Raw genomic sequence first — 14,331 nt, 5'->3', positions numbered from 1 at the left:
CCTTGCCAGTGGCTGATAGTCTAGCCACTCTAATGAATCATATTGTGATACAACACACGGTATCATAAACCGAATCGTATCACATTCAATATTCGATCCATATCGTATTCAGGCCCAGCGTCACGGGGGGGCGTGAGTGGGTGAAGCCCCCTCAACCGGACCATCTCGACCCCTCAGTCAAGACTGCCAGTTAAAAAAACAAACCATCTGGTACTTTTTAATTGATAGAGTTTCGGCGTCAAGCCTTCCTCAGCGTGTTAAGAAAGTGGTCAGTGGTGTTGTGTGTACGGGAGGGACTGATAGACAGACAGACATGACAAGGACTTCAGCTGCTGTAAAAATAAATATTTTTTTTAAAAGCTGAAAATAGCCGATCGACAAGCTCACAACGTGAGGCAAACGCGTCGCGTTGTGAGCTTGTCGATCGGCTATTTTCAGCGATGGCTTTCCCCACAAACAGAAAAAAATACTAGTATTGAGCCCTGAGGTACTCCGGTTACCCATATGGGGTTTACGTGGTTAAAGATGTCTGAGATGAAACAGACTCGGGGCGGCACCTTATATGGCACTGGGTTCCCTGTGTCTCCTTAATGATGCTGTGTCCACACACATACACATACACACGTACTGATGCTGATGCTGATGATGATGCTACACCACCACTGCCCTCCTCCCACCCCATTTCAGATCAATGAGAGAGAGAGAGAGAGAGAGAGAGAGAGAGAGAGAGAGAGAGAGACTGGGAGACACGTCTGTATTCTCTCAATGCACGTTGACAGAGAGTGCTCAGCCTCAGCTGCTACCCAGCGCACGTACTCAGAAGGCACATATCCCCTGAGTGAGGGAGAACCCCTACAGGCTTCCTGCAGTCTAGCTGCTTGAACCTCTTTAGTCTTGCATTGCTCTTTTTGTCTCTTGGCTTGGCAGGCGTGTGAAAAATATTTCACACGAAATTTCACACGGATTTCCTTCAGCCATTTTTTCTTTTTCTTTTTTTTAATAAAACGAATTTCTGTCGCATTTCTTCGTCGTTTTGGGGGTCTCTGGGAATGAGCCGTTTTCCTGCCTGCGTCGTTTCCATGCCAGCAGCATGGGAACTGCCGCGTCTAAAAGGAAAACGTTAAGAAACGATGCGATATCTTCTGTGGCAGCAAAAGTTAGGTGAGTGTCTCCTCTGTATATTCATCAGTACCCATCCAGCCTATAGATTGCAGACCAGACGAGGGTCTAAATAAACGGCCGGAGGGCACCGACCCAAATGAAGTTACCATGTTCCTGTGTGGCACACAAGTTTCTATGGGTCGCGTTGCGAGTAAATACCCCTTTATTTTTTGTTCCCTACATTTAGTTTTTTAATGATTATTATCTCAAAAGATAAAAATATATTTTTTTTTTGAAAATTCACATGTTAAAAACAAATTCAAACGTTTTTCAATAGAATTCCATAAAAAAAATATAACAATAATAATAGTAAATTAATTAGAGGGGAGAAAATAGGCTACTTTTATAAGAAGTAGTGAAAATAGCAGATCTGCAAGCTCACAACATGTTGCATCGTGACCTGTTGTAGATCTGCTATTTTCACTAGTTTGGGTCCCAGGGAGAGGAAATTTCTCTTTGGGGTCTTGAGCTAAAAGGTTTGGGAACCACTGCTCTACACTCTGCACTATGCTCAAATAAACGTGTATATAGCCTAAAGGGTATATAATGTAGGGCGCATTTTTGCTACTGTCCCATGTATGATACATGTAATTAAAGGTAACAGTGAGTGGGATCATAGGCTGCATTCAGTGCAGACATAACGTGGCATGACGTGATTTGCATTGAAGGTTAACAGTCCAAATGTTGTCTGATTTTCTCCAAAGGACTCCTTTATTATAGTAGCTAGTCTTGGATCAAGACTATCATAGATATGTGTATTTTTTTTAATCAATTTTGACATTTTCATATCTGCAATATAAAAATGTCAAAATCGATCAAATACATCTATGATAGTCTTGATCCAAGGCTACCTTTATAGTTGACAACGTGTGCAATATGGGATGTGTAGCCTAAATTCTATTGAGGTCACTGTATGTCGCCGTTTGAATTGAATGGCGAAACTATACATTAATTCAAATCTCGTATGATGTTTGATTGAACCTGTGGATGAACCATATTGCGTAATGAAAGTCATGCAGCCAAAGACATCCCTGCCAAAGTAGCCTCTCTGTGCCCGCAATCCGCATTGATCACTTATAAAACACTTCGTGTGCTTTAGGCTTTCGTTTTAAGGAAAACATTCATTAAGAATTAACCGTTATTTGTCTGGCAGCGTAATGATTGATTGATTGCCCACAGCTTCTTGCAGGCAATGGGCAAAACCATATAGCTAGTCAATCAATGTCATTGATTGACAAATTGATGCTTTGCCCATAATGGGCAAAACATCAATTTGTCAATCAACGCAATTGATTGGGTCTTGCGGTGATCGCCCATCAAATCACAGCAGTGTTTATTGGATCGGTTACAGCAGTGGTTTTCAACCTTTTTCATATCAAGGTCCATTATTTATTAGGCATTTGAGCCATGGATTTGAGCCATGGATCTGATGAGATTTAGCCTCTCAGACCCAAGACTTAGAAATATTGTGATGTCATTCATTGGATAAGATTTTGTCCACAATTCCATGCTGTGTTGATGTTGGCACGAATTATGACACGTAAACGTTGATCAAAATAACAATTATTCTGTCATTCTCTGATTGTGTAGACTTCTTGTGAATTAAGTAGGCCTAATGCAGATGTTTAACAATAATGTTACACTCTCAAGAAAGAGTTAAAGATCTATGGGTCCATTTGGTTACCAACTCTCCATCATTTAGCTGGGGACCACCTGGAACCCAAGGACCACTGGTGGTCCCCGGACCACTGGTTGAGAACCACTGAGCTAGGGCAACACATGCTTATATTGGCACGCGTATGGAAATACACGTGCATTTTGGCTGGTGTCCAAAAAACGGCAAAAGCTGTTATAGCGACACACGTGAGCTAAACGCCTTTTTTACTATATTGCTCTAGTCGTCTAGGGCCGTTGTAAACATGAATTGTAGCCCCCCCATGATGGGGTGGGGGCACGGGCACCCCCTGCCGCCCAGATTGGCTGTACGTGCAGAGATCCGATTGTTAATCTTGGTGTAAAAATTGAACCGCATGTTGAATCTGGCTGCCAGTGTTGCCATGTCCGCTTATTATAAGCGACGCTGGGCTTGTTTTTATGTAAAGTCGCTTGTAAATATTGGTAGTTGCGGGTTGCGTTTTTTTTTTGTTGGCTGGCAGTGGTTTCTAAAGTGCTTATTTGGGCTTGTTTCCTAATCCTAATGTTGTTCAAACCAAATTAATATGTATTTTATGCCAGGGACGAGTGACCCCCATACAAGATTTGTGTCAAAAATATTCCAATTTTTTAACATTTTCTTCACGATAAAAAAAATAAAAGATCTACAAAAAGATCTACAAGCTCACAACGCATCGCGACGCGTTGTCAGCTTGTAGATCTGCTAATTAGCCTAGTTGCTTCTTTTGGGCTTGTTTTCATATACCTGGCTGGTTGCTTATTTCTCTCGCACAATCTGGCAACACTGCTGGCTGCATGTGAGTCGCCTGCCCAACGTCAACTGTACCTAGTCCCATGCTGCAGCACTTTGCTGACACACACCGCATGCAGGTGAAAATAGGATTTGAGTGGTGGTGAATCGGTGATCGATTATTTAACTGGCTAGTTAAATAATCCCATATTTATGACTATATATTGTAATATTATTATAATATAAATATGTATTTATTTATATACAAATATATGATATATAATAATATTATATTAATTATGAATATAATACTATATCAAATCATTATTATTTTAATTACGATGGCCTGTTATTATATATTTTTAGGCTCTCTTTTTGGAGGTCGAGGGAATGACCTTGACTTAGGTCTACATGTGGAAATTCAACAATTCACACATGTAGCAGCCTGTGATGTTACGTCATTACCTTCGCATAGGCTACTACTTGTGCGTGTGCGTGCCTGAACGCAGTGTTGGAAAAAGTACTAATTTTTTTTACTTAAGTAAAAGTACCGATACTGCAATGTAGAAATACTAGCTGTTACAAGCTAAAGTAAGGAATTCAAAATGTACTTAAAGTACCGAAAGTAGAAAGTAGGCTAGCCTACTCATCATTTGCAGATTTTTAAAAAATGTATAAAAACCTTTTGAAAATAGCAGATCTACAAGCTCTCAATGCTTGCATTATGAGCTTGTAGATCGGCTATTTTCAAATGTAGGGCTGAAGTTGGTAGCCTAATGTATGTTTTGCAATAATAATCGAAATCTACAAAGTAACTAGTAGCTAAAGTTTTCAAATCATTGTAGTGGAGTAAAAAGTATAATATTTGCCTTTGAGATGTAGTGGAGTAGAAGTACAAGCTGAAAATTGGAAATACTCCGGTAAAGTAAAAATCACACCCTGTGTGAAGTGGGCGGTGTCTTGCTAGCTAATCACAATACTGAATGGAGTCAACCAATCATGTACAAAAGATAAATACATTTATTGAAACACTCTTTATGATGGACGAAACCATAACTTGAAAAAAACAAACTTATGTTTTTTTTCAAGTTATGGTTTCTTATATAGGGCTATGCACATGTGTCATGTGACACTGGCCAATCACAGTCCTGAATAGATTGTGATTGGCCAATCACGGTGCAGGATAATTGTACAAATTTCCAAACCTCACTTATAGGGGCGGTTTCACAGCGCAGGATATTTGTACATTTTTCCAAACCACACTTATAGGGGCGGTTTCACCGCCCAAAAATACCTCAACATAGTGCTTAAGTACAGTACTTGAGTAAATGTACTTAGTTACTTTACACCACTGCGTGAGCATGTGGTCATGTCTTCTTTACTATACAGTGCAGTGTGCAATGCACGTGTAAGTAGTGTTGCTCATTCACAATATCAGAGAGAGTGTCCTGATCGTGCATTGAATTTCATTAGACTCGACTTGACTGGTAGCCTAAGCCTATATGATACAATTTTTTTTGTATTTTTTTTAATACCACGATTTTGTAACCCATTTTTTCACCTAGTGCCAATTGTCTATGTAATCCTGGGCGCTACTCTCCCTCTGCCAGCCTAGGGAGAGCCCAGAACTGAGCTCATGCCTCCTTCAATGCATGAGGAGCATGAGGAGCGCTTCTTATCACCTGACAGGGGGTAGTTTTCCCGGTAGGACGTAGCGCATGGAAGGAACATGTTTTTCCAACCAGTTCCTTTCCCCTCCATCAGGCGCCCCGGCTGACCAGGGGGAGGCAGTATATAGACCAGGATTACTGCATGTTCTTTGTGAGGGTACCTACCCTAGGGGACACGGGGAGAACATTCAAACTCCACACAGAAAGGCCTTTTCGCCAACCCCACCTAGGGTATGGGCACTGATGATGCGGAGCAGAGGACATGCCCCCAGGGCCCACAGCGTCCCCGGCGGCCGGCGGGAATCGAACCCAGGACCTTCTAGCTGTGAGACGACAGCACTCCGTGCACCCCTATATGATACACATTAAAGCACAAATAATCCCATCCACTAAAGCCTAATTCAGTCATTTGTCGTATTAGGCCTAAAGTATAGGCTTAATATTAAAGGTAGGATTAGGATACGTGATATCTTTCGGTTAAAACAAAACGTTTTTTTGTTAAAAGGTTAAAGCTCTATATTCTGATAGTAATCATTGCTAGTGTTTTTTTCAGTAACAGGAGTCTCCCCGTCTCTCCAGCTCTTTAATAAACAGAAAATAAATTTTCAGGTATAGGTGACAACATTTCAGCCAATCAGGAGAGAGAGTACCCATTTATCAGCTTCATTTTTATAGTGGTCCAGTTCCAATTTTCTCCTACTCATTTCTTTGTGTCATCACTTCCAATGTCACTTGTGTAATCTGTATCCTGACTGAATTCTCTATATCCTGACCGGATGAAATTGGTATCCTGACCTCAAAATGCATTTTCTGTGCTGGAGAGACATGGAGACTCCTGTTACTGAACACGCAATGAGTACTATCAGAATATACAGCTATTTAACACTTATTTTGTCCTACCTGCTTATTAAAAAAAAAAAAAATTGTGTAGCCAAAAAAAACGTACCTCCTTTTTCTCCCCAATTTAGCCGTTATGCCAATTAATTCCTCTTCACACACATTTCTGTGTTGTCACTACTGTCGTCCTACTGCTCCCACCCAACACTCCCTGCTGACAGATGCCGCCCCAGCCCCTAGTATAACGTAGAATATCCTACTTTATAGTCATTGTACAGCAGAGGAAATGCAAGGTGTATGCTCATTGATTGTGTCAGTCATCATAACCTGTTACCGCTTAATGTTCAGTTCACGTCCGTATGAACCTTGATAACCATTGATGGAAATTAATGCCAGACCACATTGAATCTCCATCGCTATTTCACCTGCATCTACAGTATCTTGCCTCGCAAATGCATGAGTGCACATTTCAAGGGTGTTCACTGTACACAGTACAATTCTCAGTAAATGTATCCATGTGTTACTCTCTGAGAGTGAATGTAACCAATTGGACCCATAAGGGTAATTTTCAAAAATGAACACTGAAGATGTTACTGTACACACACACAAACACACATACACATGTCCAATTTTTCGGACTAGGATTAGGATTTTCAGCAGGACTTCTGATAACAGAAAACCATTTGTGCTTGTGGCTCTGGGCTGAAAATGCTTCATTTGCATACACACACCACCCACGCACGCACACACGCAGGTCAGACTTTAATGCTGTAGGACCTTCCCTTTCCATAATATATAATTTATTTTCTTTGTTGTTTGAGAAAGCCACAAAAATAACTAATTGCAGCCAAAATGACACAGGTGTGAGGGAAACGCAGTAGGGTTTACCTTACACATTATCCAGTAACTAATCTGGGTGCAGATGCAGACTTCTAAAAACGTATTTTTTCATTCTTTTTTGTTTCATTCTTTCATTCTTTTTTTTCATTCTTTTTTTTAATTAGGCTTACTGATGCACATATTAGCTCAAATTACTTAAATATAGTAAAGATGTAACATTTATTTTGACTTAACATTTTTATTTGCTTTGTTTGTTGTACAGGTTGTTGTACCTTTTGAAAGCTTCCCCAGAAAACACTGATTGAATCTGTAGCTTTCAATCATCATGAATTGCCTTTTAAACATCACATTCAGACATAAATATAAAATATAATATAGGCTGAAAATATTGGGATTATTGAGCAAATTGTACAATATTGCGTTTACCGATATGATGATTAATCATGCATCCCTAAATGTGAAATAGTATTTATTTATATATTTGTTTGCACACGTTTTGTGACACGTTCATAGCTTGATTACTTAAAGGACAACTTTGTTGTTGATTTTAGTGATTTTTAACTGGGGAGCGGGGGCATTCGGTCCATTGGTAAATAGTCATGAACGCAGCCTCCGATTTCCGTGAAACTTTGTACACACATCAGCACTAGGCCAAGGAAGAAATGCCACCCTACATTTTTCAAATCAGCCTCATGGTGGCGCTGTAACAGGTAGATTCACGTTTTGGCCTATACAGTTCAAGAGTTATAGGCCAAAACGTGAATCTGCTTGTTACAGCACCACCATCAGCAAATCACTAAAATCACTATAACGATAGAAAGCAATACATGATTTTTTTTTACACTTATCTTTTAATTATTATCATTACAACCAATAAAATAACCCTTGTTGTAAAAAAAACTAAGTTGTCCTTTAAAGTCTGTACCAATAATAGAGTCATTTCCAACATTTGAAAGGTTATCTTGACATGTCTAAACCAGGGAAGCTCAAAATGAATGTTCTGTTCCTGGAAAGTCACAGGGTTGTATGAAACACCTGACCTGTTTCAAGCTGACTATTGACCCCTCACCTATCTTGTGCCATTGAGAAAGACATTGAGTGCCTCCCTGCCCCACAGCCAGGGGCGCTGATGACGCGGGGGCTTCGGGGCTAGCGCCCCCACGCTCAATTGGTCATGAATGAATGAATCTCAGATGTCAGGCTCAAACTTACAGTACCACTACCATTACCATTACTATAGCGGGGCGCAGATAGGTGTTAACGCGCCGTTGACACCTAGAACAATAGCCCAGACAGAGAAACGGCTCGCGGCGGGGGGGGGGGGGGCGGGGCTATTGCGGCTCGAAAAATCGAACACAACTTTAGACCAGGGGGACTCGGCACCAGGGTTGAGCTGAAGGGGGTGCTACGGGGGGTCGTCGACCCCTTAGTTCCCAGGCTGGGGGCTCGCACGAGCTCCACATGCACGCGCGAGCACTCACTGTCAGCCGCCCGCGAGCCGTCAATCATTAACACAACAACGCACCGTCAGGGGCGAGCTATATTATACCTCTATGGGGGCGAGCCGTCTTTAACACCTTTAACAATGGCCTCAACCTGGCTGCTTTGCATAACATTAAAGCCATGGAGTGTGAAAGGGTTAATCGCTTAGCAGAGGACAAGAGCTAGTAGCCTGGCTGCCAGACACTCACAAACTTATCCCTGTCTAGTAGCTCTGGTCCATAGCGTTAGAAGGAGTTCTCCTTAACGTTATGGTACTTTCGATTCTTCCCCTCGCACCGCGGTAGCGCAGCCTCTCGTCTGTAGTAAAAATAAAAAATACACTTTTGGTACTCACCAAAACAAAGACGGTTTAATGGAGTTGAAAGCCTATTCTACTAAGTGGGAACACTGTGAGCCCCCACCTCACGTCTAAAATACACTTTTTGGCCAGAAAAGAAAATATTTCACCGGAAGGAAGAATCTGGTCTAATAGGAAAATTCCATTGACCAGATCTGTAGAGGGCACTGTGGAGTAACGAAAAACAGGTTTTAATTAATTTAACGCAGTGGGTGGAGGGCGGGGGGGAAGGGGGGGCGAGTGGGGGGGCGAGTGGTGGTCAAGTTCAGCCCCCATGGCCACGCACAACGGCGTCCCTGCCCACAGCCCTGCCTGTCCAATTGCACTCCAAGCAGTGTTGTCAGATTCTGTGAGAGTCTATGAAAATAAGCCCAAGCGACTATGGCACTTTAAACCTATAATGTACACTGGCTATTTGAAAATAGCCGATCTTCAAGTTCACAATCTTAACGCGTTGTGAGCTTGTAGATCGGCTATTTTCCAAATAAATCTTGATAAAGTAAAAGAAAATAAAGAAAAAAATAAAGTAGGACATCTTTTAAACATTTTAACACAAATCTTGTATGTCCCTGGCACAAACTATTTTCATATTGGGGGGTCTGTGGACAAATGCATATTAATTCGGGGGTCCTTGACATGAAAATGTTTGAGAACCACTGGTTCAAAGTCGCTTATAATAAGCAGACATGGCAACACTGACTCCAAGTTAATGTGTTGCAGTAAAATATTTATGCTAGCCATCATCACCCCCATAATTACTACATTAATGTTACAGTACACAACACAATGTCTGCATGCTAGATTTAATGTAACAATGGTAGCCTGATCACAGAAAGACTCTTGTAGACTCCTGATGCCGGTGGCACAAATGCATTTTCGCATAACTCCTGCATACAAGGTTAAGTGAAACGGAGGCATTTTCTTTTTCATTGGTCACAGGCCCAGCTATATCCTGTGGCACAGACAGAGGCTGTTGTCAACTTCAGTCTCTTCATCCACATTTACTCCTCCATTCTTCTTCATAAACCCCCTCTCTGTTGTAATCCACTCCACTGCTACATCCCTCCCTCCCATGTTATTTTCTGTGACAGTCCTTTCTTTCCTTACGTTTTGTAGCATGCCGGATGCATTGTTTGTTTGTCCAGTGAACGTTCTACTCTCTACAACTCCCCCTTTCAGTTGTGTGGTCTCTCATTTCTTCCCTTTCCAGCCACAGCTGCAGAATTAAATGAGAGTAATCGCAAATTGTGATTTTATATTTCACAATTATGGAATGAAGCTTGCTAAATAATGGCAACCATTAAGAAAAAGATATGGCACTGAGAAGCACAATGAGCAACAAAGACATTTAAAAAATCGTAACACTTTTACCACCGAAAATCCTCATCAATAATCATGATTAATATGATTCAGTTTTTATAAAACAATGGGAATTATCATTTTACTGATAATTGTGTTATATTTTCCACTTTATCTATTCTATTCTACGTTTCCTCACCCACTGTCTCTCAAACTGCTTCATTATATATATTATTTATTCTTGCGCAGTATGTGTACATTATGCCTCTGTGTAGGAGTGAGGTGTGCGTGTGTGTACTTGTGTGTGTGTGAAGATGCAGCATCGCTTGGTGATGGATGTGGTTGGAGAGGTGGTAGTGAACTTTCAGTGTGGCAGTGAGAGACATTTGAATCAGTCCTTTGAATTGTTTTAGATCCTCGTTGCCCACAAAGCTTAGTTCTTAACCACTTAAACCCCATATGGTTGAGCAGAGTCCCTCAGGGCTCTATGCTAGTGTATTTTCAGTTTTCTGCTATTTTCAGTGAAAGCTTTCCCCACAATACGGATGTTGGGGTTTAAGTGGTTAAAAAAAAGGACAAGGACTGACAGATACAGAGATCTCCATATATGGCACACGACCCATGAGACGTCCACCTTCCAACTGCCCACAAGTGAATTTTAATATTGGAACTTCCAATATCACTTGTGGGTAGTTCCAATTTGGAAGGATAACATTTCTGTCAGACAACTCATGCTGTGCTCATAGGTGGATAGGAGTAGCGAGGAGGGTCGGTCCCTGAACGACCACCAGAGACTGACCCTCCTCGCTTCTCAGATCAAAAACCACCTAAGTGGAAAAAGCGGCACTCCAAAATAAATACTGCAAGACAGTGGCTCAGTTTCTCATTTTATTGCGAGAACGCTTCCTCCTCGCTTCTCCTACCCGCCTATGAGCACTCATCCTGGGCATAGAAGTGGAACTGTGGAATAACTAACTTCCTTATCTAATGATATATTACACTTGGTTAGGTTCACCATTAGCCATTAGTCAATGGTGAGGACCAGAAATTAATGATGAGTTCATGGTAAATTCATGATGAACTAGAAAAAGTGTTCCTCGGAGCACAGGTCAGGTAGGTTATTGTGGGCCAGCAATGTTCGGAATTCGCCAATCAGGATGGAATATGAAAAATCGGACGGATCCGTCTTGATCACTTGACTATAGAGTAATATAAAAATGTTTATGTTTTGCAAAAATCGTCCTCCTGATGGCGCTTTAATAGGGCAATGTTAAAAAGGTGGCGTTTGTTCTTTAACGTAGTGCGAATGTGCGTGCAAAGAAATTAGACGCTGCATTCATGATTCGCGGCATTTTGTTCAAACGGGCCACTCCTGCAAACTTTAGATGTCAATTTAGCCAATCAGGATGGAATATGAAAAATCAAACAGATCCGTCTTGATCACATGACTATAGATAACATGTGTACCGATTTGCGTGAAATTTGGAAAAATCTGAAGGAGTAATATAAAAAAATAGTTTTACATAAGTCAGCCTCCTGGCGGAGTTATAAAAGGCAGATGTGAACTAGAAAAAGTGCTCCTCGGAGCACAGGTCTCCGCCAGGTCAGGTACGTTATTGTGGCCTCCTGGTGGCGCTATAATAGGCCATTGTGAAAAGGGTGCCATTTATTCTTAGGCCTTTCACGGCAATCGAACACTGCATTCATGATTTGATGCATTTTGTTCCAAAAATGTGTTTTGCTAAATTAGACCTGCTGGTGGCGCTATAACAGGCCAATGTGAAAAGGGTGGGATTTCTTCCTCAGCCTAGTGGGAATGTGCGTGTGAAATTTCACGGAAATCGCAAGCTGCACGCATAGTTTGAGGCATTTTGTTCAAAATGGACCAATCCTGCAAACTTTGGAAGCCAACCTTAGCCAATCAGGATAGAATATGGGAAATCTGACAGATCCATGTTGATCACATGACTATAGAGATACTGTGTACCGATTTGCATGACGTTTGGATAAAATCTGTAGGAGTAATATTAAAAAAATGGTTTTGCACAAATCGACCTCCTGGTGGCGCTATAACAGGCCCATGTGAAACATTTTGGGCAGAGGTTCTGAATTGGTATCCAGGGAGTGTGTGTGCACAGTTTCGCAGCGACCGGACCGACGGTGCCTGAGATTAGCTGGTCGCACACGGACAGGACACACGGACGGACGGACACACGTAAGGACACACGGACGGACGGACAGGGGGTAAAACATAATCTCTCGCCATGCCTTTCGGCCTGGCGGAGACAAAAATGTAGGGCAAAGGTTTTTCCTTGGCCTCTAGGGAGTGCGCGTACAAAGTTTTACACAGATTGGTGCAGTTATACAGTAGGTAAAAACGCGAAGCGCCACCATGAGGCTGGTTTGAAACATTTCAAGTAGCATTTCTTCCTTGGCCTAGTGGGAATGTGCGTGCATAATTTCACGGAAATTGCACGCTGTGATTTGAGGCATTTTGTTCAAAACAGAGCACTCCTGCAAACTTTGGAAGCCAATCTTAGCCAATCAAGATGGAATCTGTGTACCGATTTGCGTGATGTCTGGACAAAATCTGTAGGAGTACTGTCAAAAAATGTGTTTAGCAAAAATATGCCTCCTGGTGGCGCTATAAAAGGCCCATGTGAAAAATCTGGGGCAGAAGTTCTGCTCTGTCATCCAGGGAGTGTGTGTGCACAGTTTTGCTGCCATCATGCCAACGGTGCCGGAGATTAGCTGTTCACAGACGGACACACACACGGCCACACACACAGACGGGACAGGGTGCAGAACATAGTCTCGGCTATGCCTTCGGCCTGGCGGAGACAAAGAGCAAAAGATAAAATATTCCATCTATGTAGATTGGCGTGTGCTCCCTCCTCAGGCTCCTGAAGTCCATGATAAGCTTTGTTTTTCCAGCGTTAAGAAAGAGCGAGGATATTCTCCTGGCGCCAGTGTATTAACCTAATCTCTATTAGGCCGTCTCATTGGCGTCTGTGATCAGCCCCATGAGTGTGGTGTCATCTGCGTACTTAATGATGACATTGCAGCCATGTATGGTCGCACAGTCATGCATGTACAGGAGGGGCCTCAGCTCGCTGCTCTGGGGGGGCGCCAGTATTGTCGATGGTCATCGGGTCAGAGGTTTTTGTCATTGGTGTGTGGGAGTTTACTTTTTTCCCTACGTAAAACCACGTGAAACAATAGGCCTACATTATAATAACCACAAAAATTACTGCTTTGAAGTAGACATACGTACTTATCTTATACTGGTATCACTTGTCTAGTTATAAAGTATCTTTTTGCATTATTTTAATGTGATGGTATCAAATGTTTAAAAATGGAGGTGTTCTCTAATTGAACTTGGAAGCCATAGTTACAGTACCCCCCTGTGCACAAACATCACTCGAGGGAGAGAATAAAAATAAGAAGAGAATCAGAAAACATCTTTCAATTAAAAAATATTGTGAGTGTGAGTATGAAGCAGAATGGGGAATGAGTAAGTTAATTTAAAGGATGGGTTGAATGGTATTGTGCTCTTTGAGTCTGTTTCCTCTCATGTATAATGGATGATGTGTCTCCTTGTGCCACTGCTGCTGATTCTAATCACAGCCTGGCCCATTGAATAATAAAACGGAATTGTGAAATAAAAATGTCTGCAAGCTTCTGAGGGACACGCCACGCACGCTAATCGACAACAGTGGAAATCCGACTCTTCCATTTCAGTCCAGTCTATGATTGACTGGTTATAAAATCAAATTTGATGCCAGGAATTTACAACAACACAGAAAGATGGAATAGATAAGATGGATAGATAATAGATAGATAGAATTACAAGACTCAGTTCAGAGTGACAAAGCGTAAATTAATACAGGCGTTTGGTAATTAGTCGCTCTCTGCTTTTTGGCGATTGTTAGCTGCCTGTGTTTTGCTTAGCAGAGAGTGAGGAAAACCATATCACCTACATTACATGTATCTCATACTGTGTACTGTAGTGTACAGTATCATCATTACAATATTTTACATAAATCAGGCGAGTTGTCTGACAACAACATTTTGTTTGTGCTCACTATAAAGGAAAAATAATGCACAAAGCAATTGTAAGGGAGAGAGAGACTTGTGGAAACAATGACGATGACTTTAAGGTCTAGACAGGTTTGGTTTCTTATTTGTGGAGTTTTAGGAACCGAGCATAGTACAGACTCAAGCATACATACATGGATAAAGCAGTAGGAGAGACGGCGAGTGAAGAAACGTAGAGATGG

At 41.7% G+C, this 14,331-nt stretch overlaps 1 protein-coding gene across 1 annotated transcript in view; it reads left to right on the top strand.

The window, feature by feature from the left end:
- Positions 1 to 1,090: 1,090 nt before the first annotated feature.
- Positions 1,091 to 14,331, top strand: part of nsmfa (NMDA receptor synaptonuclear signaling and neuronal migration factor a) — a gene marked incomplete at both ends in the record, with an annotated part of 41,012 nt that continues 27,771 nt past the window's right edge. Inside the window, one exon of the mRNA XM_080420224.1 lies at positions 1,091 to 1,161. Within this exon, the coding sequence (XP_080276350.1) occupies positions 1,091 to 1,161 (71 nt within the window). The remainder of the gene's footprint in view (positions 1,162 to 14,331) is intronic.

The sequence above is a fragment of the Gymnoscopelus braueri genome, assembly GCF_963280865.1.
Source record: "Gymnoscopelus braueri genome assembly, chromosome: 22".
Lineage (NCBI taxonomy): Eukaryota > Metazoa > Chordata > Actinopteri > Myctophiformes > Myctophidae > Gymnoscopelus > Gymnoscopelus braueri.
Note: the sequence above shows the minus strand (reverse complement) of the source record. Positions and strands in the feature narration are given on the sequence as shown.